Source organism: Sapajus apella, unplaced genomic scaffold (assembly GCF_009761245.1).
Source record: "Sapajus apella isolate SASKATOON/1434 unplaced genomic scaffold, GSC_monkey_1.0 scaffold59, whole genome shotgun sequence".
Classification (NCBI taxonomy): Eukaryota; Metazoa; Chordata; class Mammalia; order Primates; family Cebidae; genus Sapajus; species Sapajus apella.
This window is the reverse complement of record NW_022436999.1, coordinates 5,278,292-5,305,320: the sequence shown is the minus strand read 5'-3', so window position 1 is coordinate 5,305,320 and position 27,029 is coordinate 5,278,292. Positions and strand designations below refer to the sequence as shown.

The window sequence follows — 27,029 nt, the reverse complement described above, 5'->3', positions numbered from 1 at the left end:
GGTTTCCCTTCTCATCCCTCACAATGTCCACTAGGTCCTGCATGATTTGGCCTGTGACCTTTCTGACCTTATTCGATAGTATCCTGTCCCACCAGACTCTGCTCTAGCCACCCTGGCCTTTGCCATCGTCACTGACTCTGCCTGGACTGTGCCTTCCCCACAGATCTATGTGATTCGCTCCTTATGTCCTTTGGCACTTTACTCAGATGTCACCTTCCCTGGGCACCCAGTCTAAAATTGTGCAAGCCACGCCTTCCTCCTCCCCATTTTATTTTTCTTCTTCTTATTCATCATCTACCACTAACTACTTTATTTTTCATATTTACTATCTCTCTTCCTACTATGGGGGTAGATATTTTTGTTTTTTTTTTTTAAAGACAGAATCTCCCTCCGTCACTCAGGCTGGAGTGCAGTGGTTCAATCTCAGCTCACTGCAACCTCCACCTCCTGGGTTCAAGTGATTCTCCTGCCTCAGCCTCCTCAGTAGCTGGGACTACAGGTGTGCACCACCATGCCCGGCTAGTTTTTGTATTTTTAGTAGAGACGGGGTTTCACCATGTTGGCCAGGCTGGTCTCAAGCTCCTGACCTCAAGTGATCCAACTGCCTCAGCCTCCCAAAGTGTTGGGATTACAGGCATGAGCCACCATGCCTGGCCTTTTGTCTGTTTTTTTTTTTTTTTTTTTTTTTCTGCTGTATCCTTAGTGCCCAGAATAGTCCTTGGCTATTTAATAATCATCTTGGCATTTAGACTTGAGATTAGGAGTAATCAGTGGAGAGTCAAGGATGACTATAAAGTCATGGTGGTATACCATGCCAGCACAGTGGCACTGGGCACAGGCTGTTTGGAAGCAGGACAGATCTGGGCTTTGAGAACATTCATAGTGGGTGAGGGTTAGGGGTGTCTTTCCTGATTCAGGTTGTTCCTAACAGAGAAAACCAGACCTAATCTAAAAGTTGTAGGTCACATTTTAAGAAGCAGGGGCATTAGCTCTGCAGGAGAGAGGGAACACCTCAGAAGAGCAACACCTCAAGAACTTCCATGCCATCTATTCATCCACTTACTTATTCATAATTGGTACTAGTCAGGTACCTGAATACACAGATAAGTAAAGTATAGGCCTAGATGGAAAGACTCAATTGTAAACAAACAGTTGCAATCCAGTAGGATAAATGCAGTACCAGGGGCAATGGTGGTTAATGCTGCTTGAGTGTTCTGTGAATGCTCAACAGAGAGGGCCTGAAAGGATACTAAAAGGATAAATAGGAATTTTTAAAGGAAACAAGGAGGGGCAGGGCATTCTAGGTAGAGGAAATAGCACAGAAAGACTGGTGGAAATAAGACAGTGCCTGGTAAATCAGGAAAATTTAAGTAATTTGAAGAGTCTGGAATGTAAGGTACAGATAGGATTAGTGGTGAAAATAAATTAGAGAAATAAGGAGGCCTGATCCTGGTGAGTTCTGTAGGATGCTATGGAATTTGGAGTTCATCCTGTGGCCATGGAGATCCTCTGAAGGCCTTTTAGGGAGGGGAATAAGATGAGTCTATTTATGTTTTAGCAAGCTCATTCTGGGGCAGCATGGGCAAAGGGACAAAACACACAGGGGAAAAGGCTAGAAACAGAATGCCTTCCATGCTCCAGGCATTCAGGTGTAATTTTCACAATGTCTTTTCCTGTTCTCCCTACCTGCTTGAAAATAAAGGTAAGATATATCAGTTCAAGGGTAACTATGATTACAGGAGATAAAAAGAAGGCTTCTTTCCTAGCTCTGACACATATAAAGCAAGGGCACTGCTGTTGTCAGCTTATAGCAAGCTAGTGAAGTAAGCAGCTTAGCTCTCTGGATTACAGCTGTCAGAGGGAATGGAACTAGGTGATTTCCATTCTCAATTTGTGCCTGGGAGAAGCATCTTTACTGCTAAACTAATTTGGAAACTGAAGAAAAGGAAAAAAGTTAGCAATTCAACTCCATGTAACATGACTTCCACATTATTCTTGAGACCTGGTTCGTAGCTAAGAATAGTCAGTAGTTAGGCACTGGTGAAAACATCCTCCCCTTCACTGTCCTGCGGGGTATAGTCACAATAATTTTGTGAACTGCTGATTTCACTTGGATCAATCTTAGAAAATATGTCTATCTGAACATTTGCATTGGCTGCTGTTTTGAATTAGGGTGGCAGAATGAAATTAAAGTCTGCCTTGAGCTCCTTAAATTTTCTATAAAATTTGGTACATTTCATCCAATTTCTCCAAAAGTTATTATGGAACATTCAGATAAAACGAGGAATGTAGCTGGGTGCAGTGGCATGCACCTGTAGTTCCAGCTACTCAGGAGGATGAAGTTGGAGGATTTCTTGAGCCTAGGAGGTCAAGGGTGCAGTGAGCTGTGATCATGCCACTGCATTCTAGCCTGGGCAACATAGCGAGTCCTCATCTCAAAAAAACAAAAACAAAAAAATGGGTCATGGTAAAACGAGGTCCCAATTGCTTATCAGGGGCTCCAAAGACATAATGTTCTTCAGTGGTGGCTTTACTTCCAGTGGGAGGTGGGCAGAGGATGGGAGAGGAAAAAAAATAGCACATATTCTCCTTTAATCATCTATTTGGGGCTCAACTATAGAATCGGTGCCATGGGTGCTTCCTGGTCCTTGTGATAACAGCAATGAATGGACCAGCAGCTGGGTCAGAAGCTGGACACCATCCCAGACCAGGTAGAGAGGCACGTGGAAGTCTAAGCAATATGCCTTAGGCCAGGCAAGACTCACACTGAGCATCTCATTTCAGACACCACGCTCTTAACCACTATCCGATTCTGCTGCATGTTTTGGAAGATGGACTGAAACGTGCCATTGCCGGTGAGGACAGTGATCTGGGATCCAGGCTAAGACTTCTGCACACTCACTGGATAACGGTTGTGAAGAGTCCTCCATTTTGACCTGACTCTGCTAGAGATGGCCCCACAGCTCAACACAGGGTTAAGTGTCAGGGGTTTATTGACTGAGTGGTCGGAGCCGGAGGAGCAAGGCAGGCACTGCCTTGTTTAGCTGTGTCCGTGTCCCACCTTGTTGAGGAGGTGCAGAAGGGCTTCCCGCAGGCAGCTGTGCCTCACGTAGAAGCTGATGATGGCCAGGTTGGTGCTATAGTTGTGCAGGTAGAAGAGGCATTCTTGGTAGTAGGTGTTGTTCATGATCTTCCCTTCAGGAATCACTGCCAGAGAAAGGCTCTGCGTCCGAAGGGTAGCTTCCAGTTCCCTCAGGGTGGCAAAGTAATCGTCATCTTGCTGACAGCACAGAAGAACGACAGAGAAACGTGAAACTCAAAAAGTTCTCAGCAGGCACTGAAAATATTGCTTGCAAAGAATATTTAACAATGTGGAAAAATGTTCACAATGCAGTGTCAATGGTAGAAAAACAGGCAGGATACACAATTCTATATATTATGACATGGGTCAACTCCAATTTCATTAAAAAACAAAATATAGAAAATTCAGCAGAATCTTAACACTAATTAGTCTCTGTATGGGATTATATGTCATTTTTATCTTTTAAAAATCATTTTTGTACAGTTTCTTTTTTAAAAAAATTGCATCTAACTATATATAGTTACTTATCTAGCTATATGTAATTGATAGACAAAAACAAACAAACAAAAAATATATAAACCTGGCTGACACTGAGCCAGGACTAACACCGTCAGCTGAATTTCCACTGATTCTTTTCCAAGGTCATTGTTATTCCTGGGCCTCCCTCCCTGAGCCAGGCACTCTTCCTGCTTTTCTCTTACCAAGGATACGAGGGGCCTCACTGTGGACTCCAGGTACTCAACCACATCCTGCACCAGCCTTGAGCCATGACTCAGCTGATTGAGGTCAAACGGGGGCTTCAGACAGCGACTGAACTTTTCCCGCGCAGCAGTGAGGTTCCCAGCTTTGAGGCAGGCCATGCCCCAAGCATGCCATGCCCCAGTGGTATCAAGTCCAGTCTTTGTGGACACCTGGGAGAAAAATTGCTCCTTTAAGTGAGTGGTAGCTACATCCAGGCTTAAAGGTCCCAAAGACCTATTCTATTCCCAAGTTGCCAACCACCTCATCCCCACTATCTGCCATTACTCCTCAGCTGACAAACTAGTCATGCCCCTGATTCTTCCCCATGGCCAGGACAACTGAGAGAAGGCAATATCTGTCTGCAAGGCTAAACAAAGGCAACTCATTACAGTGGGGTGGAAGTAAGCTTTGTCTTTGCCTCACCTCAACACCCAGTTGGTAGTACTCGGCTTCCAAAAGCTGGTTCCTTAGCCTAGTTACCGCAGCTGGCTGCAAGATCTGATCCAAAGATGGCACGTGGCGATAGGCAGCAGCAACTAAAATATTCAGCACGTCTACCTTGCTGATGTAGCTACAAGGAGGAAAAAGGCAAGGCCATGAGGCTCCCCACAGTTTTACTAAGAGTAGCTGCTTAAAGGTTTCCTACTCCATTTTCTTTCTTTCTTTCTTTCTTTTTTTTTTTTTTTTTGAGGCGGAGTCTTGCTCTGTCACCAGGCTGGAGTGCAGTGGTCCGATCTTGGCTCACTGCAACCACCGCCTCCTGGGTTCAAATGATTCTTCTGTCTCAGCCTCTCAAGTAGCTGGGATTATAGGTGACTGCCACCTCGCCTAGCTAATTTTTGTATTTTTAAAATAGAGACGGTGTTTCACCATCTTGGCCAGGCTGGTCTTGAACTTCTGACCTCAAGTGATCTGTCTACCTTGGCCTCCCAAAGTACTGGAATTATAGGCCTACTTCATTTTCATTGTGAAAATGATCATGAGAATTGAGAGGTGCGTAGCATAGATGCCATGAGTGATAACTCTGGAGTCACACCGAATCCTGGCTCCATCACTTAGTAGCTCTATGACCTGGGGCTAGTTAGTTAACCTCTCGCTGCCTTAATTTACTCATCTGTAAAATGGATATACAGTCATGTGCCATACAATGATGTTTCAGTTAGCAATAAACTACACATACAATGGGGGTCACATAGGATTATAATACCATATCTTTACTATACCTCTTCTATATTAGATACATAAATACCATAGTGTTACAATTGCCTACAGTATTCAGTATAGTAACAAGTTGTACAGGTTTGTAGCCTAGAACAATAGGTTATAACCTAGGTGTGTAGAAAGCTATTCTCTCTGGGTTTGTGCAAGTGCACTCCATGGTGTTTGTACAATGACGAAATCACCTATAATGCATTTCTCAGAACATATTCCTGTCATTAAGCCATACATGACTGTAACAGTGGAGTTTTAAGGATAAAATAAAATAACCCAAGTAAAAGGGCTTAGGATAGTGTCTGGAACTTTTCTGGCACTCAATGTTAGACATTCATGTTTGGAGTAGGGGTGCTCAGGGTTATTTGAGGCAAAGCCTTTACATTGAATGTTGGGGGCTTACAAGTAACCCATTTGCTTTTTGGTCGTTTTGAACCTCCTTTGTGTGTGAGAGAGCACAGATTCAGTATTAATGGCCTATACTCCTGGTTAGTGCACAGGTCATATCACTACCATTCCCTAGAGGTGCTGCTGGGTAAGGGCATCCTGGCCCTTCACTCATATTCTATACTTGACATCCTCACCCTGGGCTAAGGATGGGCTCTCATTATAGCCTACTAGGGCTGCCTTCTGCGATCTCACTCGATGCTTGTAAAAACCTTATAAAGACAGAAAGCCTGGAGGACTAGATTATACTGCCTAGTGCTACTCAGATAAGTTTACACTCAAGGTTCCTGAATCTTGTCTTATAACTGCAGCAAAAAAACCCTGTGGATCCTGACTTATCCACCAATTTCCTAGAAAGGGATTATGTACACCAGTCATTCTTAACAATGTAGGGACGGGGAGAGGAAAGTATATAAAAGCATCAGTACCCATAATATATTTGTATATTTGGAAAATGAAAACATTTGAAGTAGGTGGTGACTTAATTTTTATTTTGATGTTTTTTAGAGACTGGGTCTCACTATATTGCCCAGGCTGCTCTTGAACTCCTGGTCTGGCCTCGGGATCCTCTTCCCTCAGCCTCCTGAGTAGCTGGAATTAAACACAAGAGTCACTGCACCCAGCTGAGGTTTTTTTTTTTTTGGAGACAGAGTTTCACTCTTGTTGCTCAGGCTGGAGTGCAATGGTGCGATCTGGGCTCACCACAACCTCTGCCTCCCAGGTTCAAGTGATTCTCCTGCCTCAGCCTCTGGAGTAGCTGAGATTACAGGCATGTGCCACCACACCTGGCTAGTTTTGTATTTTTAGTAGAGACAGGGTTTCTCCATGTTGGTCAGGCTGGTCTCTAACTCTCACCTCAGGTGATCCACCTGCCTCAGTCTCCCAAAGTGCTGGGATTACAGGTGTGAGCCACCACGCCTGGCCTGAGTTTTATTTTTAAACCTATATTTGTTTGTTTAGCAGAAGGGGATATGAGTGAAAAACATTAGAAAAATACTCCGAAAACCAAGAGTTTGTAATTGATTTGCATGGCCATACATGTAAGCAATGAATCCACTCCCATCAGCAAACTGGTGCAAAGGCAAGAATTCTTAGAGTGGGCATATCTGAATGCAGGGTCGGAGAAAAGGCTGTGTAAATGTAAACCAGTGCAGTAAACTGTCAAAGAAGCACATGACACCTTGGGGTGGGTGAGAATCCTACTTAAGTGAGGACTTCCTTATTTTCTGCTGCCCTCAGCCTAAAAATTGATATTTTGTCCATCTATATGACATTTTAAAGGAAGTACAGGTCTAGATGGGAAGTTTGTTTCCTCCCTAATCTAAGTATCTTTTTCTTTTCTCATCTGCATTACTGCTATTTGAGATATATTCGAATATATTTTTATTTTTGCCTTAAGTCTTTTTTCATGTTTCCTTTGTTTTCCACCTTCTGGTATGTGGAAAGGTTTCTGTTATTCTCCTCCTCCTATCCTTTTCTCATAATTTGGTAGATTACTGATTCTTTTCATGGTTATTTAGAAAATTTAACACATGGGCTGGGCGCGGTGGCTCACGCCTGTAATCCCAGCACTTTGGGAGGCCGAGGCGGGTGGATCACCAGGTCAAGAGATCAAGACCATCCTGGTCAACATGGTGAAACTCCGTCTCTACTAAAACTACAAAAAATCAGCTGGGCATGGTGGCGCGTGCCTGTAATCCCAGCTACTCAGGAGGCTGAGGCAGGAAAATTGCCTGAACCCAGGAGGTGGAGGTTGCGGTGAGCCGAGATCGCGCCATTGCACTCCAGGCTGGGTAACAAGAGCGAAACTCCGTCTCAAAAAGAAAAAAGAAAATTTAACACATGTCTGTTTCTTCATGTATCAACTTGAAAACTGATGAGAATCTATTACCTCTTGATATAAAGCAATCAAATTAGTTCCTTTTCACTTCCTTCTACTTTCTGTTTACCTCCTCCTGCTTTTCTCAATCTTCTAGCTTTGTTACTAAAAATAATAAAAATTACTAACATTTTTGGCATACACAATATATACCAGGCTTAGTTCTTCACATTTACGTGGATGAACTCATTTTATCCTTGTAACAGCCCCGTGAGATTGGTATTACCACCCCATTTTATGGAGGGGGAAACTGAGGCCTAAAGGGGTTAACAGAACTAGGAAGTTGTGAAGCTGGGATTTGCTGTGCTCCATGCTGGCTGCTGAGTTCTTAGGCAAATATTCTGAGCATATGTCTGAGGGAGGCAATGATACTGCAAAGAAAATTATGCTCCCTGCTCCCAAAACTGGTTAGGATTGAGTGCTGGGAATACACAATATGAGTCACACATCTGGGTGGTAAGCAGGGAGTTAGGAGTTTTCATTGTCAGGTTGACGGATGGAGTCAAAGCAGGTTGTACAGGAACCTGAAGGAGGTCTAATCATACCTTTTCCATACACACTTCTACTTTATGACTCAGGTTCCTACTTGTGACACAGGAATAGACCATTTCCCAGGGTACTTTTTAAAATCTATTATCCAGAACTCACTGAAGTCACAGTTTGAATTTGGTCAGGATTGGAGTAGAGTTTTTGTTCAAGGAGGACACATTTTCTTTAAAAGCCACAGAAGGTCCCACAGAGACTAACAGTGCTTCCCTACCTTGATTTTAATGACAAATTAACCACTGAAAGTCTTTACTTTCTTTCTGACTGGGTATAGCTAGAGTAAACTCTACTTTGAGGAGCTGCTCCGAAAAAGAAAAGGACACAGCGTGTCAGGTAGGAGAGGGAGAACATCTGTGATCCAGCAACACCATTTTATCAACATCGAAGAGATGAAAAATCTTTCAGCATGTTTTGTCAGAGAGGATGGTGATATAAAAAATCATAGTGGGGTCAGAAAAAGAAGCTGGCTAGAAATTGCTCCCGTGTAAAAGAATAGAGACACACTGCCCTCTACCTGTCACAAAGAGCCAAGTCTTGGCTCTGGCCGGCTTTGACGAACATCATCTTGGCGCTGAAGAGCAGCTGCTTCATGATGTCTGTGAGCAGCCCGGCATCCACCTCCGGGTTGGTGAGGCCCTTGGAGAGCCGGCAGCAGTGCTCAATCAGCTGGTGACCACAGGCAACGCTGTCCCGGTGCAGATTCAGGATGGCAATGCACAAGGAGGCGCTGGGGGCCTGGCCAGGGTGGAAAAAGGAGAACACATGGTGAGTCCAGGGGCCAGAGCATTCTCCAAAGGCAGCTGGGTGGCAGAAATTATCTTTCCCCTTTCAAAAGGCTGAAAGACACTGGAGGAAGGAACCAGATTCCAGAAGAAAGCAGAAGTGGAACTAAACAAATTTCAGATGTTCTAAGTAGCACTGCCAAAGCTCTGGCTGTTAGGTTTTGTCATTTTACTGGGAAGAAGGGCACTGTGTCCACCTGTTACTTCTTTATGTTTTTGAAACAGGGTCTTACTCTCTTGCCCAGGCTGGAGTGCAGTGGTGCAATCTCAGCTCACTGCAACCTCTGCCTCCCAGGCTCAAGCAATCCTCCCACCTCAGCCTCCCAAGTAGTGGGGACCACAGGTGTGCACCACCACGTCCAGCTAATTTTTATATTTTTTGTAGAGACAAAGATTTCACCATGTTGCCCAGGCTGGTCTCAAACTCCTGGCCTCAAGAGATCCACCCACCTCAGACTCTCAAAGTGCTGGGATTACAGGTGGGCCCCACTGCGCCTGGCCTTGTCACTTACTTCTAGACAATGTCCATAGGTCCCCTTTTTCGGGTTTACTAGTGCAAGTCCTTATTGATGGCTTGGACAACAATAGTCAGCTTGCTTGTCTGACCGCCTAGAGTAGTTTCTACTTTAACCCATGGACACACTGCTGCTAAATTAATGTTCCTGAAGTACACTTGGGAACCTTTCATAGGTCTCTGATATCTATCAAGTAGATAGTCCTTACTGCAGAATGCAAGACCCTTTACATAAATAATCCTTTTTTAATCCTACCTTTATGAGCTCTGTATTAATTCTATTGACTCTATATTCTCTTCAAATTAAATAACTTCCACTTCTCCAGTTATGCCCTGCAATTTTGGACATGGTGTCTTTGCTAAGATGTTTTAATTTTGGATTCTTTGTCCTTCCCCATCCCCAGTCTCCTCACGACTCCCAACTTTCTGCTTGTCACACTCCTACCATTCTTCCAAAGCTCATCTTAAATCTTAAATGCTACCTCTTCAACTAAGCCTTTCCTGGTCTCCCTTTGTGCAATTCTCAAGATGCTCATTATTTTCTATCTTAATGGATTTACTGGTTTAGCTCCCACATTGTTGCATTATAAACAAGCAAAGGCCAGGTGTGTTCACCTTCCTCTGTATTTCTCATCATACTACTAAACATCATAAAGAAACTTAGGTGACCATTGCATTTTATTGCTGTTACCTGCTCATAGTAAAATTCACTCCGCACCAGCTCATTTTCCTCCTCTTTGAGATCCAAAATCCATTCCACCTCATCTGCTTTGGGAATTCTCACCACAAACGAGTATGGAGGGTTTTCACTCTTGGAGCTGTCTAGCGCTGAGAAGAGAATTGCCATTCATGTGTCATTCACTGACTGGCAGTTCAGTCTAACCCAGTCCAGTGAGCTGGCACGAGCTGCAGGTAGACACTTGCCTGCTGTCTCAGGGCCCCTTTCTCTCTCCTTGGTTCCTTTTGCTTGCTTTAGGACACCCCACTAAGCAACTCAAACCTTCTTCCCCAGGCATAGACCTGCGATGAGTGTTACAGCATTCATCACACAACCTTCTTGCTTTACACAAGAAACCTTAAAAGGAGAGTGTTTCTCAAATAGATAGCTGAGCCATTGGATACTCTAAAAACTAACCTGCTGTGAACAGATACAGGCCAGACTGTTAACAGGGATTACCTAGGGGTAAGGAGGGAGCATGGGGAGGTAAGATGGTAAAGGGAAACCTATGAAAAACTAAAATAAAATCACCTACTGAAAGTTAAGAACCAAATTCTTTGGTTGCTGGCCTTCTCAACACTGGAAGCTAATGGGTCAGTGTAATAGGTTAATATGATGAACTTCAGAGGAAACAGGCTCATTGAAATGCCAAGAATTTGCTTTGGCAAACGAGTTGAATGGAGTGCATAAGCTGGACAAGTTTATCAGTTGCGAGTGATACGCTGAAGACACGAATCAACTTAAGTACACAAATGAAGAGTCACAGAGAATGGGATTTGGCCTTACCTTCTGGTTTTCCTGAAGCTTCCTCTGGTACACTGAAAACAGAGAAGGAAAAATTGTTAAACAAGTGCCTGAGTCACTTCTTTGTTTTGAGCTTAATAGACAGCATCAGCTTACAGAGTCTCCCTGTTACAGTGGAGGGCTCTTAGAGGGTAGAAATGGTGAATGAAAGAGCCCCCCCGTCAACACTAACTGTCCGTTTCAAATCGCAGCAGTATGGTGTGTGGGTAATTCCTTCCCAAAGGTGGGAGGCAGTGGTATGCCAGGGTCACAGAAACTGTAGAATAAGCATGGTATGTCTTCCTTCCTATGAGAGCAGTAATCATTATGGTAAATAATGACCAAAAATGTTCATATCAGTACAAACATAATAATGCTATGGAGGAGAATAAAAACTCTATTTAAGTTTGTAAATAAAGCATGCGGAATGCAAAGTAACTGGTTTTGGATGGTTGCTTTGGCCCATATTTCCAGATGCTCTAGGAGTCTTAGGTTCATGCTCCTTTGCTACCAGAAGTAGTGGAAACAACTGAGCAACACTGAACAAACCAAGTCTTAATCTATCTTGCCAGCAGTATTAGCAGTGTCTGAAATTTGTTAGCAGGTGAACTCTGTGTAGGCAAGTATGGAGACTCTTCTAATTATGGATTACAAGCAAGGTACCTAGATCAGAGTTGACTTAAGCAATGCCCAAGCACTCAGCAGGTGTGAATATGTCCGTCTGAGCCCAGTGGAAACCAGCTGAAGCAACAGGGGCTGGAAAATAAGTGAGTTGGTAAACTAAGCCCAATGGCCTTGGTCTGGGGAAGGGCTAAGGAACCAATGTCCTAATTTCAGAGAGAACATCATGTAAGAGCCTTGAACACCTCTTCCTCTCAGCCCTGCTTTCTTTCTTAGTAGTTTCTCTGAGCAAGGTCAGTGTACAAACACTTCACTGTAGAGTTAATGGCATTTCAGTGTGAATGTTATGTATTTTTATAAGTGTTCTGGATTTGAAATGCTCTCTATAATGAGACTCCTAGGAGTGTAGGGCCCCGGGGGAGGGTGCGGCAGTCAATAATAGCCACAGCCCTGCTGGAGGACACTCACTCTTTGTTGCAGTAGCTATAGCACTGATCACACACACGAGCAGGGTTCTCTCTGCAGCCTTCCACAGCCATTTTCTTAGTGGAGCAGGAACTGCATACTAGCCGACCACAGCGGCGACAATGATGACGCCTGTTAAACTGTGGAATGCCATCAGGAAGAGAAAGAAGAGGGAGGAGGGAAGGGGAGATTGCCATCAGTCCATTTATACATGGTATTAGCTACCAGTGGCTTATTATGAAGAACACCAAGTGCTTGGGTCTCTATTGAAAAAGGATACAACAGTCCTTGCCCTAAAATATCAAACATTTAAAAATATTTGTCAGTTGATGGGCAAAGGTGCCAAGTCATAGAGTTTTGCAGTAGCTCCTGACAAGTTCTACTTGGATATAGAGGCAATATATGGAGAAACAGTAAAAAGTACTGGGGAAGAAGTCACCTTCTGAGCCAGTGAGTATCACCTTTCTACACAGTATTGATGACAATGACTAAGAAGTAACTCTTTTCAAAATGCCTTTCTTTCTTTATTTTCCCCAAGGCTATTTTACCAGATACCATTTGTAGCACATGATAAACATGAAGTAAGACTTTTAGGCCAGGTGTAGTGGCTCATGCCTATAATCCCAGCACTTTGGGAGGCCGAGACGGGCAGATCACCTGAGGTCAGGAGTTTGAAAGCAGCATGGCCAACAGGTGAAACCCCATCTCCACTAAAAATACAAAAATTAGTCGGGTATGGTGGCGGGAGCCTGTACTCCCAGTTACTGGGGAGGCTGAGGCAGAAGAATCGTTTGAATCCGGGAGACGAAGGTTGCAATAAGCCGAGACATTGCCACTGTACTCCAGCCTGGGCGACAGAGTAAGACTCTGTCTCAAAAAAAAAAAAAAAAAAGAAAAAAAAAAAGACTTTTAAAAATATAAACACTTAGGTATAATTTAATTTTACATACAATTTTCTTAATTTGTATCAGTCAATTCAGAATTTCTCATCAGTCTTCTCCAAATTATATACCTTCTCTATACATCCAGATTCTGATATGCATAATACAATAATAGTATCAAGCTCATCAGGTTATTGTAAAATTTAAGAGAAATAACTTAAGCCAAGCACTTAGTATCATGCCTGGAACATATATAGTAGGCAGTCAATAAAGGCCAACCGTTGTCATTATTGGAACTTAAAGATGAGAAACTCTTTCTATGATCTACCCTATATGTAAGTAAACCTTCTATATGGTGGCTTCAAAGCTAGAGAGCAGTTTGTCACGTATAACTCCTTTTGGTGGCTTGTCATATGTCTCAGCAAGCCACAACCAATTGTCCTCCTTGAAGATTTTTAAGTATAAATGAGGAAATCTGACTTTGGTTTCCTAATATCTTTTTTAAAAAAATCTTAATTTTTATTTTAGGTTCAGGGGTACATGTGCAGGTTTATTGTATAGGTAAACTCATGACTCAGGGGTTTAGTGTACAGATTATTTTGTCACCTGGGTACTAAGCATAGTACCTAGCTGTTTTTTTCCCCGAACCTCTCCCTCCTTCAACCCTCCTCTCAAGTAGTCCCAGTATCTGTTGTTCTCCTTTTTCTGTCCATGTGTTCTCACTATTTAGCTCCCGCTTATAATTGAGAACATGGGGTATTTGGTTTTCTGTTCCTGTGTTAGTTTGCTAAGGATAATGACCTCCAGTTCCATCCATGTTCCTGCAAAGGACATGATCTTGTTCTTTTTTATGGCTGTATGGTATTCCATGGTGTAGATGTACCACTTTTCTTTATCCAGTCTACCGTGGATGGGCATCGAAGCGCCTTCAAAGTACTGCTTCATTTCATTCAAATACGGATATAGAAATATTACACCTCTTTTATAGATGAGGAGAAAACAGACACAGAACAATTATATCACCATCACTTTCATCAGCACTGAGCTGATGTGGCATACTGGATAGGTACTGCATTAAGTATGGTGACATGTATTACCATATTTAATCCTAATAGCTCTATGAGCCTAAGAATATATTTAATTTACAAGTGGATACATGAGACCAAAATAGTGTATAGTCACACTGTCATAAAGAGGCAGAGCCAGGATTAGAACAAAGGTCCTCTGTCTCCTGAGTCAGTGCATATAACCATTGCTGGGTCACCAGTCTTACTGCCAAAGACACGGGAGCTGGAAACAAGATTCATTGACATCTGGTGACTCGTCCTACCTCTTTTTTATTATCTCATGACAATGGCAAAGATTTTAGAATTTAAGGATATTTGAGGATGTCTACTACCTGTCTGGATCCAGAAAATACATTCTGGTAAGGTCAAATATAAACCCAGCGTCTTAGATTTGGCAGTTCTGAAAATATCAATATTCTCTTGGGGACAGGTGGTAACTATAAACTCAGGTTCATGAACTAAAATTCTCCTTTACCTTCTCCTGAGGGTGTTAGTGGAGACCGATGCTGCTTACCATGGTGAAGTGCTCCCTGCAGCAGACCATGCAGATACTCTCAGTCTCATCTGGTACCCACTGATGCCTGGCAGGGGGTGTTGCTGGGGGCACAAATTCCAGTGGGGTCGGGGTTGGTGGGAAACTCCTTTCCTTTAGACTGGGAGAATGTACAGTGGAGATACCTGGGAGGCAGGGCCAGAGGTCAGAGTAAAAGGTAATCAATATACCAGCTTATAGATGAAGAGGGAATGATAGAATTTCACCATTTTACAAAGCCTTATTGAAAGAATAGATCCAGTTAATGATCATCAGTGGTTGGTTTTGTCATAAAAGAGAGACAACTGAACATTGTGTGCCTCCAGATGGACATGTACACCACCTGCTATCAAGTAAACTTACTAAAAATGTTACGCCTGAATCAAGTCCAATTTCTAGATCTAACTACCAGTGTCCTGGAAATTCCGAGGACAAAGATGCAGATTGCCACAGGAAGGCAGTCAGCAAAATCCAGCATGTGGGAAGCTCCAGGGGACAAATGACTAGTCTCCTCCACAAATAAAAGAGAGGTAGGGTGGATAAACAAGAAAAGAGGCAGGGAACCTATTGATTAAAGGTGTTAAGAGGCCGGTACAATGGCTCATGCCAGTAATCGCAGCACTTTGGGAGGCTGAGACAGGAGAATCACTGGAGGCCAGGAGTTCAAAACCAGCCTGGGCAACATAGCAAGACTCCATCTATACAAAAGAAAAAAATTCAATGGTTAGCCAGGCATGCTGGTGTGTGCTTGTAGTCCCAGCTACTGGGGAGGCTGAGGTGGGAGGATTGTTTTAGCTCAGGAGTTCATGATCATACTACTGTACTCTGGCCTGGGTGACAGAGGGAGACTATCTCAAAAAAGAAAAAAAAAAAAAGAGATTTAAGAGAAATTTCACCAAATGCCATGCCAGGTATGGATATTATTTAGATCTTGAGTCTAGAAAAACCAACCATAAAAAAATCTTGATGAGAGAGCTGGAGAAATTTGAATACTGACTTGATATTTGAGAATAAGGAATAATTATTGTTTCTAGGTGTGATGATGATATTATGGCTTTGTTTTATGAAAGTCCTTACCTTGCAGAGATTTATACTGAAATATTTATAAATGAAATGATACGATATCTGGGATTTGTTTCAAAATACTCTGGTAGAATGATGTGGGGGTATAGAAGAGACAAGAATGGTCATGATGAGATGATAATTATTTTAACTGGCTAACAAGAATTGAGGCATTCTTTGTACTAATCTCTCTTTTGTGATTGCAAATTTTCCATAATAAAAAAGCTCATATAGGCTGGGTGCAGATTATGCCTGTAATCCCAACACTTTGGCAGGCCAAAGTCGGAGGATCACTTGAGTTCAGGAGCTCAAGACCAGCCTAGGTAACAAAGCAAAATCCTGTCTCTACAAAAAATAAAATAATTAACCAGGCAATGGTGGTGTGTGCCTGTAGTCATAGCTACTTGAGAAGCTGAGGCTGGAGGAACTGACCTGTAGCCAGCCCTGATGGCACCACTGTACTCTAGCCTGGGCAACAGAGTGAGACCCTGTCTCCAAAAAAACAAAACAAAACAAAACAAAATAAAACAAAAAGCTCTCACACACACACACCAAAGTTGCTCAGGCTGCCTTATGTAGATGCATGTAGCTGCTTATATACTTGCAAGGCTGAGCTCTCCCCTCAGTTCAGCTGGTTATGATGAAGCATGGCTAATTCTCAAAATATGTCCAGAAAATGCCACAGTCTGCTTTATGATATGTAAAGAGACTTCTTATCACTTAGCAGAGCAATGTTGGCTGGTCACAGAAAAAGAGAGCGTTAAACATAGTGACTCTTAGTAGCAATCAGAAGAAGAGACCTTAGAATCCTGCTCCTTCGACCGTTTGGCAAAACAAAACACTTGGCTGAGCTTCTTTTGAGAGTAGGCTACTATGTAGGGGCTGGAGACCAGGGGACTGGAGGGGTGGTGAAAAAGGTGACCAAGACATGGCTGAGGCCTTCAAGGAGCTTGTGCTTTGTGTGTGACAGTATGAACTTGAGGGCTAAGTACAGTCAATCATCATTAAAAGCAGATTGCATATTTGTGAACTTGCTTATTCGTTAATATTTGTAATCTCAAAAACAATATTCATCTTGCTTTCGTGGTCATCTGGAAACACACGCAGTAGTGAAAATTTTGAGTCACCCAACACTCAACTCACAGATTCCCAGCTGAGGTTGTTTCGACCTTTGTACAACAGTGACCTGGCCTATATAGGCTCATGATGCCTATAATTCCAGCACTTTGGGAAGCCAAGGCAGGTTGGTCACCTAAGGCCAGGAGTTTGAGACCAGTCTGGCCAACATAGTGGAACCCTATCTCTACTAAAAACACAAAAATTAGCTGGGTGTGGTAGTACATGCCTTTAATCCCAGCTACTCGGAGCCTGGGGCAGGAGAACTGCTTGAACCCAGGAGGTGGAGGTTGCAGTGAGCCGAGATTGCGCCACTGCACTTCACCCTGAATGACAAGCAAGACTCCATCACAAAAACAAAAACAAAAACAAAAAACAACAGTTATCAGAAGATAGAGATGGTAGGAACAGCGCAGGGTAGTGCAAGAAGCTCAGTGCTGGGGCTAGTTGGATGAATCCCAATTCTAGGACCTGTTAGTGGGGGTGGCCTCAGGCAAGTCACTTACCACTTCTGAACCTCCTTTGTAGAAAAAACAAAATAGAATTGCCTAGGATGAGTTATTTTTAGGATTTAAGATTACTATCTATGTGAGATATGTGTATACACGTACATATTTCCCCTAGGAGCAAGAGTTCTGAATTTGTTAGTTCAGTGTGGAAACTTTCATAGATACACTGCCACAAATAACAAGAATTTACTGTATGTTGAATTTTTTGGGGATATATAAAGCTGAAATGAACCAAGATAAAAAATTAATAATGTTGTAACTGAACATTCTGAAAGACAGAATAAGGCAAGACTGAGCTGAAAAATGTTAGTGAATAATCAGAGCCAGTTCTTACCAGGAGAAGCAGGAGGGAACTCTGCTGATGGTGATCTAGGGAGGGTCTCGGGATCTGAAGCCTGGTGGACAATTTCCTGGAGATGAATCACAGAATCTGTAGAGAGAGAAAATGCTGACAAAATATGGTCCTACCATAAGCACTTGATTCACCACCCTAGGCATTTAGAACAAAGGTCTGTTGGCTTTTCTGCTTGTCATTCCATGACTCTTACTAGGTATTAGGAGAACGGAGGAGGTAACTCTAAGCCCACAGCATGCATGTTTCTTAAACTCCTCAAAAAACAAACCATGTTTAGGCATAGGAGATAATGAAATGGACACTAGGATTCTACAAAGTAAATGTAAAAATGCCCAGGAGGAAGTGGAAGACGTTGAAATGATGCCCCTGGAGGGTAGGGAGTAAGAAAAAAGAGCTGGCTGGGAACATCAGTCCGTACTTCAGTTTCTTCATTGTAGAAGAGGCTGAGTCAGCTCACATACAAGTGATATCTGATGTGATCCTGGGAATAAGGCATACTCTCAATACCAAATGACGGCACTGAAGAGCCCACTACATCAAGGCCAGACAGAGACCATTTCCAGCCTATTTTGTTTTCCAAACCTTTATGTTATTATGCACGCAGTGGTCATCTACAACTTTTTAATTCTAGTCATTATTCTGCTCCCTCCAAGACCAAGATCTCTCCTGTATAATAAAGAGCTCTCTGTCCTGAAATGTATTCATTCACTCTAGATCAACTGAAAATATTAAAAAGGGAGAAAATTAAAACTAAGAATGTAGCATGGCATTTCTTTCTCCATGCAGAATCCCCTTCCAGGATGCTAGCAGTTACCTGATCGTTTCTCCCTCTGAGAGTATGGGAAGTCCAGAGCTTTCTCTGCATATCTGGAAAGCAGCGAGTCAACCTCTTCCATTGTGAAGCCAATCTCCTGCCCAACCAGCAGCTGCTGCAGAGTCCGCACAGCCACAGTGGCCCAATCCACCTTCATGTTCATAAGCAGCTGCTCCAGCATGAGCAGGGGGTTAGAGGACAAGTGGGAGTAGCTAGCCCGGTGCTGCTCAGGCAGGGTCAGCAGAATCTGTTTGTGGGATAGATCCATAGAGTAAAAAATAGTACACAAATTTCCGAAGAAACTCAAGATTCTTACTGGAAAGGCGAAGGGTGCATGAGAACAAAAGGTGCATAGCCAGCTACTGAAATGGACTTGTGGTCTTTTAGGAAGCAAGGCTGAGCTCCCCACTAAATTCTGCAGATGGTAATTGAGAAGTACTCCAAGTACCTTCACCAGATGAGGGGTTAGTAAACTTTTTCTATAAAGGATCAGAGAGTACTCAAGCATCCAGCTCTGCATGTACCTTGAAAGCAGCCATAGGCAAACATGTAAATGATAGTTGCACCTGTGTTCCAATAACACTTGTTTTACACAAACAGGCTGGGAACTAGATTTGGCTCACAGGTGGTAGCCTGCTGACCCTTGCCCTAAACTCCTCCAGGTATAGTTAACTCTCCCTGACCCTTAATGCCACCATTCTGTTTATTTGAGGCTTTACTCAGAATGAGAAATACAAGGTGGTGTCAGTGGTGTGACGAAACCTGGCACGTCCTATGTCCTACAGGTAAATGATGAATCTAAGTTCACCTTACAGATAGCGGTCACTAGGTTTGAAATACGTTCACTGACTCTGCTCACTGCCAGTTTTCAAGGGTTCCCCTACTTAGCTACAGCACATTAAGTGCATCTTGTTAAGAAACATGTTACGTAGTTTAACTCTTAGTAAGTGGGTAAGTGGTTATATTTATGGCTCTCCTAGTACTCATTTTATTTGTGGGGGAGTATATAGGACTGCCAGACTGAATAATTAGAAGAATGCCAGAGGGTCCTAGCTCACCTCAAACTCTGCTTCACTGGATTACTTTTTTCTAGCAGGCAGTTTCTTCTACTAAAGTCTCCAAGGTTATACATCAATGGTAAGAACTGATTATGTCATCTAATTACATACACAACTAACCCTCTTCCACTAGCACAGACAAGTTTATAAAGCAGTTGTTTTAAATCCTCACATCAGAAGCCCTTTGGAAGATATCCAGTCCCTTTCCCAAGACCAGTCTTAATTGATCTGGGGTAGAGGTGAATAACCTGGTGTGTTTTTTTTTTTTTTTTTTTTTAAACTCCAGGTAATTCTAATACATTGTTAGAATTGAGAAGCACTGATATAGCAGATGCCATGGAAACCATAAAGGCAACTTAAGAGGACCAGGTAGAATTCACAATGGAGGCAGGACAGGAAGAGAATGACAAGTCCTAGGAAACTCAGCTAGAATACAGTGGGCTGCTAGGGTAAAGATTTCATATAGCACCAGCCGGGAATGGCAGATGCCTGGCCAAAGAGCCATTGAAAAGGCAAGTTCTAAAGAGGAGCTATGCTTGCAGTCGCTCCCTCAGGCATGCCTTCCCAACACCCCCTTTTTCTCCTTACCTTGGATCCCACATATAGCGCCTGGATTTCACGGTGTCGGACAATAGTCAATTGTCCATAGAAGTGGGTGGTGAGGTAGTTGGCCAAGAAGTGAGAAGTAGCCAAGCTAGTGTGCTGGTCGAGGGATTGCTCTGTGACTTCAAGGCACATGGTGGGGTCAGGGATTCTTTGCAGGAGCTATTGTTGAAGGGAATAGGAGGAAGGTGAGGCCTGTAGAAGAGCTCTTAGACCAGCCTTGTTTTGTTTGAGAAAGGAATATTTAGGTTTACCCATTTTGGACTAACCCTTTATCTACATTCATTTTTTTTAAACCACCCCTGTAGTTTCCCAAATGCCCTGGCTTTGACAAGACCAGAATTCAGCGGAATTCTGGACCCAGCTGCCCCATCTGGCACTTAGTGCAAGGCTAGGCCCCTTCTGCTCAAGATGACTATAGGCAGCTCCTGAAAAACCCAAAGGAGCATATCTGAGATTGCAGGGGATTCAGCATGAAAATAAAGCCATCTGATTTGACTAAACTTGTCCTACCCTAGAAGAAAAATGGAAAGAATTGGGGGCTTACTTGCAGAGCCTTTTCATGATCTCTTCTTTCTAGAAGGTGGAGAAGATGTTTTTGATGTAGGCTGATTAAATGTTCTCTTGGAATAGGGTACAGGCAGCCCCACTCCTCACACAGCTCATACTCCTGGAAGGAGACACACATGCTTCCAATCCCTTTAAATGACAGCCTGATTCTTCTCAGCAGTCTTGAGTCTACAAAGCCCCAGGAATGTTTATAAGTGCTGATGGGAGCCTCACTATGATGAAAATCATTGAAGCAGGCTTATTGTTCATATCACTTTCCTCTTATCTCTACTTAAAAAAAAAAAAAAAAAAAAGCAGATAACATGTGGCAACAGACATTCGGTGTCATCCCTGGGGAGATACTAAGGAAGTGGGAAAGACTGAAAAGACTGTTCAAAGGACACAGCACCTGCTCAGCTTTGACTGTTGCTAATAAGAATGGGCAGGCCCAATATTGTCAGACTTTTAAGTTACAAAATTTTTTTTAAATCATAAAATTTCTGCATTTTAAAATTTTGGCAATAAAGTCAATATGAAAAAATAAAAATTCTGCAGACCAATACTATAAAGACCAAATAAACATGTTGGTGGTTGGATTCCACCCATGTTCCTCTTCACACTACCCCTCAACCCCGATTTGTGAACTGTAGATGAAGTTTGAGAGAATAGAATTCCCAGGGCTTTGTTCAAATATTCCCACATGGTGGTGCCTGGAATGTACTCCCCACAACCCTGCCTAGGACTGCCTTCTTCAGGACGCTTCCTTGTTTCTCAGGCTATGTTAGGCGCCCTGTGTGTGCTCCCAGAATCTGGGCTTACTTCTGTCATTTGCATATTATGTTGCAGTCACCGAGGCATGCATCATACATCATCCCCTCCCCAAAATGTGAGCCACTCCAGAGCAAGGACAGCTTAACTATTTTTGTTTCAACACCATCTAGCACAGTGATTGGCAAATAATAGGCAGGCAATAAGTATTTCCTCAATGAACATTTGAATGAGCATCCACAGTCAGCTTCTCAAAAGGCAGACAAAATCCTACTTAGCACTTGAACACATGAACAGATATTCAAATGTATTAGTAATGTATTAGTAATCAGTAAATTAAAACAACAATGAGATGCCATCTTATTACAAACAGTGAAAAGTTGGACAATATAAAAAGGTAACAAGGGGCCAGGCACGGTGGCTCATGCCTGTAATCCTAGCACTTTGGGAGGCCAAGGTGGGTGGATCACTTAAGGTCAGGAGGTTGAAACCAGCCTGACCAACATGGTGAAACCCCGTCTCTACTAAAAATACAAAAATATTAGCCAGCTGTGGTGGTGGGTGCCTGTAATCCCAGCTACTCGGGTGGCTAAGTCAGAAGAATCACTTGAGCCTGGGAGGCGGATGTTGCAGTGAGCCAAGATCGCACCACTGCATTCCAGCCTGGGTGACAGAGCAAGACTCTGTCTCCAAAAAAAATAAAAAAAATAATAAAAATGATAAAAAGGTGACAAGATTATGGAATAACAGAAAATGCAAGTGGGAGTGTAACTGGGGTGAGTGTTTTGAAGAGTAAGTTGGTAATATCCTAGTAAATGAATGATGACCCAGCAATTCCACTTCAAGGAGTACATTCTGTACCTCATGTATACAGTGTAGAAAATCTCAGGTACGAACATAGGGTGATAATACAAAACAGTCAATTGTATATTTTCTATACTTATCTAGATTTTGGCAAATCTCACAATAAAAAACAAAGTGGTATAGTTATTTTTTTAAAAAGTGAACACTGACATGCAGAAAGGGGTCTATACAGCCAGCTAAGGAGTTGCAACTCTGAAAGGAGCTCGAAGGGGAACACCTCCCAGGAAAATGGTACCTGTGCTTCTAGAATCATGTTCATGACAGTTGATGGGTCCTCAACACAACAGCTCCTCAAGGTCTGCCAGTCACACCATGCTGGGGGAGACTGCAAACCCAGAATCTAAGGAAAGACAGGAATATCCGTCAAACCACACTACAGCTTCTTCCTCCATGAACAAGTCACTGGCATGCCCACAGGTGGGCCATCCCTAGATCTCTGCCCCAAAGGCAGGCTGTCAGAACTTGCTAGAAAAGAGAGCAAATTGAGCAAAGATTATTTAGAGAGCAGAATGAACCTATCCAGGAAGAACACGCAGGGAGTGAAGGATGAATATGGAGGTCAGGACTGGGCCTTTCACTAGTGAAGACAGTACTCCCATGCTTCACAAACTGTTCTGGGGTCACCTGTCCCATGCTCCTCCATCTCAAAACTCCACTCAGCATATTCTTCTGGCTTGAATGCTCTGTGGGATCACCTTTCATACAGCATTTTAGCTCTGCATAAAAACTGCCAAGGAAGAATGAAAAGAAACCTTTTTCACCTGCCATTTTCACTGTCCCTGGTAGGGCTCCTGGATTCTGTCTGCTCCAAGTATATGAGGGAAAATTAGCATCTATTTTACACTTCTTATATAGCTATGCTTCCTAAATTTGCCCCTATAAGCCTCTTGAGCTTGAACACAACAAATATCCCAGAAGAATCTTTCACTTTTGAAATTGTCACCTTCATGCGTCATTTCAAAATAGCTCTTGGAATTTTGCTGAAATTTAAAACAACCTTTATAGAAGATATAATATACAAAAACATACACGAAGCTCAAATAGACGTGAAAAAGCCTTTCTGGACTGTAATACACAATTCCAATGTGAATTTTGTTATTCTTATCTTCACTTGATGCAAATATATTTAAAATTATGGGAATAAGTTAACACAGGAACCAGCTTGGAGGCCTCCCTGCTGTTTACCTAAGAACTAAAGCCAGATGCAAAGCAAAATCCAGGCCTATATTTTCTGTTTCTTAAAGTCCCCAATCATATGAGAATAGGTTGGGGTTGATCACAGAGTGAGAAGCCCGTTTCCTTTCTCTTGATGCTAGCGCCCATACCTTCTGATACACCCGCAGCTCCGCCAGCTTCCTCTGCAGCTCACACTTTAGTCCTTCTTGGACAGCTGTGTCTGATATGCAATAGGCCAGAATCTCCAGGCATGACTCCAGAGGCCACCTGTCCACAAACTGTAGCGCCAGCCGACTTCTCAGAGATGCATCCTTCACAGGAAACAGGTATTGCCAACCTTCTTTGTCTATAAGACAAAAAAGATACTCAGAGGCAGCCAGCGTGGCACCTGAAGAGCTCAAGAGTCCAGGTTACATCTTGAGAAAGGGCTTTCTTCAATTTCATAAAACAGGAGCTTGGATGATCCTTAAGATGCATGTGACCTAACTAGTTTTTATACTTGGAACCACTATATGACAAGGAAAATGCCATATCTCTACCCTATATTTCTCTTTATGTAAACCTGATAATAGCCACAACACTTTCAGAGGGAAGAGAAGGAAACGAAGGAAAGGAAAGAAGGAAGGAAGGAAAGGAAGGAAGGAAAGGAAGGATGGAAGAAAGGAAGGGAAGGAAGGAAGGAAGGAAAGGAAGGAAAGGAAGGAAGGAAGGAAAGGAAGGAAGGAAGGAAGGAAGGAAATGAAGGAAGGAAGGAAAGGATGGAAGGAAGGAAAGGAAGGAAAGGAAGGAAGGAAGGAAAGGAAGGAGGGAAGGAAAGGAAGGAAGGAAGGAAGGAAGGAAGGAAATGAATGAAGGAAGGACGGACGGACGGACGAGATGAAGCTCTCCATGTTTTGTCATGCTGAACATATCGGACTGTTTCAGACTCACCTTGTCAGGGAAACTTTCCTTTTCCCTGTACTTTCCACCCTGTGCCATACATAACCACTTGAAAGTTATTCCAGGCAGACTAGTTTCATTCCCTGGATATTCTCTGTCATCATGACTTAGATCTCTCTCTTCCACACCCATCTCACAGATCTGATCTTGGAGATACAAAGAACAGACTCCAAGCAATTAAGACCACATGGCCAGTCAGTAGATTTCTCCACTTTTTCAAGGATGGATTTTCTCCTTTCCAAAGGGAGCCAAGCCTCCTACCCAAAAGTCATTCCCTACATCACACCCAACTCTTGGGACAACACTACTAGAAATCCTAGTAGTAGAAATCCTAGAAGAAATCCTAGTAGAAATCCTAGCAGTGTTGTAGCTCATTGGCTTTCCACTCTGGTTACACGTCAAAATGTTCTGGGGAGCTTTCAAAGCAGTGGTCATCAAAGAGACCCACAATCTGCTTTTATAATAAAGTTTTATTAGAATATAGCCCTGCTCATTTCTTTATATATTGACTCTGGCTGCTTTCATGCTATACTGGAGGAGCTGGGTAGTTATGAGCAAGACTGTGGCTTACAAAGTCCTTTATAGAAAAAATTTGCTGATCCCTATTTCAAAGTAAACACTTGCCTGAGCTCCATCCTGGGCATCCAGGGGTGGGGCCCAAACATTTGTAGTCTATAGAATTTCACTACAATTGTGATATACAGGCTGGGCGCGGTGGCTCACGCCTGTAATCCCAGCACTGTGGGAGGCCGAGGCGGGTGGATCACAAGGTCAAGAGATCAAGACCATCCTGGTCAACATGGTGAAACCCCGTCTCTACTAAAAATACAAAAAATCAGCTGGGCATGGTGGCGCGTGCCTGTAATCCCAGCTACTCAGGAGGCTGAGGCAGGAGAATTGCCTGAACCCAGGAGGCGGAGGTTGCGATGAGCCGAGATCGTGCCCTTGCACTCCAGCCTGGGTAACAAGAGCGAAGCTCTGTCTCAGAAAAAAAAAAAAAAAAGAAAAAAAAAAAAAGAATTGTGATATACAGTATTGAGAATATTGGTTACGAGGGCCTGTTTAAAGTCAGATAGACTTGGGTTCTAAGCTCTACTTCACCACTTACCAGCCTGGATAAGTTTCCTAACCCCTCTGAACCTTGGTCTCCTCTTAATAACATGAGATTATGGTGGGACTTTTCTCTGGAGTTACCATGAGGATTAAATGTGATGATACACCCAGTGAATGCCAAATATTACCACTAGTGGAAAAGGGAGGCATAGCATTCTGCTTACCACATGCCGCAGCACAGCTCAGGATTGCATCCTTTATGCTGCTCAAATTGTCCACATCTCGCCCGTACACTTCAGTGAGCTGAAGGGCCCGGGACCAATCTCTGACCACCAAGGATTCCTCGAAAGCCTCAGTCAGTACATCTAGGGCAATGGGAGAATGTAGGCCCAGGAGAACGGTAGAAAGACCAGCCCAACCACAGAGATTCAGAGCCAGACTCTGATCCTGCTGCGAGGACGCTTGCAGGGGCCCCCAGGTGGCCAGGAGGAAGGCCTCAAGCAGAGGGAATTGTTCCAGAAGGCGCTCACACTCTCGTGCTACCTGCTCTGCAGCTAGAGGCACCTCCCTGCGGCCACGAAGTTCCTTCCATAAGCTGGGTTTGCTGACCTTTAACCTCGGGGAAGCCCCCAGACAAGCCACCAATGCCAGGAGCTTTGAGCGAGACTTAAGAAAGGCCAAGGTGGAGGAGGTGAGAGCTGGGAGTGATGAGTCCCTTGGGGAAGAGTAGGGCTTTCTTTCCAATGTGGGGTTCTCGGTTGGCCTCAGGGAGCTCTGCGTAGAAAGTGGGAGGTCATCCAGGCAGTGGGAGGCGTGCAGCTGGGCCAGAGTACCCAGGCGAGTCAGGAGGGAGGAGGTCTGCTGGCTTTGCCGGGATGAGCAAAGAGCAAGGGGCTCACAGCAGCAGCCAACGATGACCTGCGGCACGCTTAGGCTGAGATTCTCTTGGGCCAGAAGGGCTGCCAGTCTGGAAGGGGAGAAGCAGAAGGCATATGAGGCCTGAATACATAGGCATTATTACACAATCTTACAATTTCTTTATGCTTACATGAGCAAACGTAAATTAAAGTTTCTAATTGTTATACTCTTTTTTTAAAAACACAAAAAGTAGCCTATTAGACGTACTCCTTTGCCCTTTGTGTTTTCACTGAACACATCTGGAAGATCTAACCACATCCCTCTACAGAGACGACCCTCTTTAGTTTTTTAGTTGCATAGTATTCCATTATGCAGATGAACCACAACTTAACTATGCTCCTATTAGTGGACAATGAGTTTTCTGATCTGTTGTTACTATATGCAAGGCGGCAATGAAATGATTTTGCACATAAATCACTTATCTTATGTATAATAAAGCTGTAGGATAAATTCCCCAATGTGGATTGCTAAATCAAAGGGCATATGAATTTGCAATTTTAATAAATATTGACAAACTGCCTTCCTGCAGAGGCTGTACAAATTCATGCCCCACTGGCAATCTCTGAGAATGCTGTTTTCCTACAGTCTAACCAAATATCATGTTGTCGAAGTTTCAGATTTTTGCCTATTCATAAAGTACAGATTCACCCATTTCATACTTAACAATATAACTGCTTGGCCGAGCGCGGTGGCTCAAGCCTGTAATCCCAGCACTTTGGGAGGCCGAGGCGGGTGGATCACGAGGTCAAGAGATCGAGACCATCCTGGTCAACATGATGAAACCCCGTCTCTACTAAAAATACAAAAATTAGCTGGGCATGGTGGTGCATGCCTGTAATCCCAGCTACTCAGGAGGCTGAGGCAGGAGAATTGCCTGAATCCAGGAGGCGGAGGTTGCGGTGAGCCAAGATCGCGCCATTGCACTCCAGCCTGGGTAACAAGAGTGAAACTCCGTCTCAAAAAAAAAAAAAATAT

The 27,029-nt window shown here is 43.3% G+C and overlaps 1 protein-coding gene across 1 annotated transcript in view; it reads right to left on the bottom strand.

Annotated features, from left to right (window-relative positions):
• Window positions 1-27,029, bottom strand: part of ZFYVE26 (zinc finger FYVE-type containing 26) — a 65,172-nt gene that overhangs the window by 9,213 nt on the left and 28,930 nt on the right. The window contains exons 15-29 of the mRNA XM_032246042.1: window positions 25,361-26,144; window positions 23,294-23,490; window positions 22,204-22,308; window positions 20,335-20,457; window positions 19,773-19,949; window positions 18,127-18,373; window positions 17,292-17,387; window positions 14,253-14,416; window positions 11,794-11,930; window positions 10,708-10,739; window positions 9,895-10,031; window positions 8,422-8,642; window positions 4,247-4,394; window positions 3,784-3,993; window positions 3,062-3,280 (exon numbers count right to left, since the gene is read on the bottom strand). Coding sequence (XP_032101933.1) covers window positions 3,062-3,280; window positions 3,784-3,993; window positions 4,247-4,394; window positions 8,422-8,642; window positions 9,895-10,031; window positions 10,708-10,739; window positions 11,794-11,930; window positions 14,253-14,416; window positions 17,292-17,387; window positions 18,127-18,373; window positions 19,773-19,949; window positions 20,335-20,457; window positions 22,204-22,308; window positions 23,294-23,490; window positions 25,361-26,144 — 2,997 coding nt within the window. The remainder of the gene's footprint in view (window positions 1-3,061; window positions 3,281-3,783; window positions 3,994-4,246; window positions 4,395-8,421; window positions 8,643-9,894; window positions 10,032-10,707; window positions 10,740-11,793; window positions 11,931-14,252; window positions 14,417-17,291; window positions 17,388-18,126; window positions 18,374-19,772; window positions 19,950-20,334; window positions 20,458-22,203; window positions 22,309-23,293; window positions 23,491-25,360; window positions 26,145-27,029) is intronic.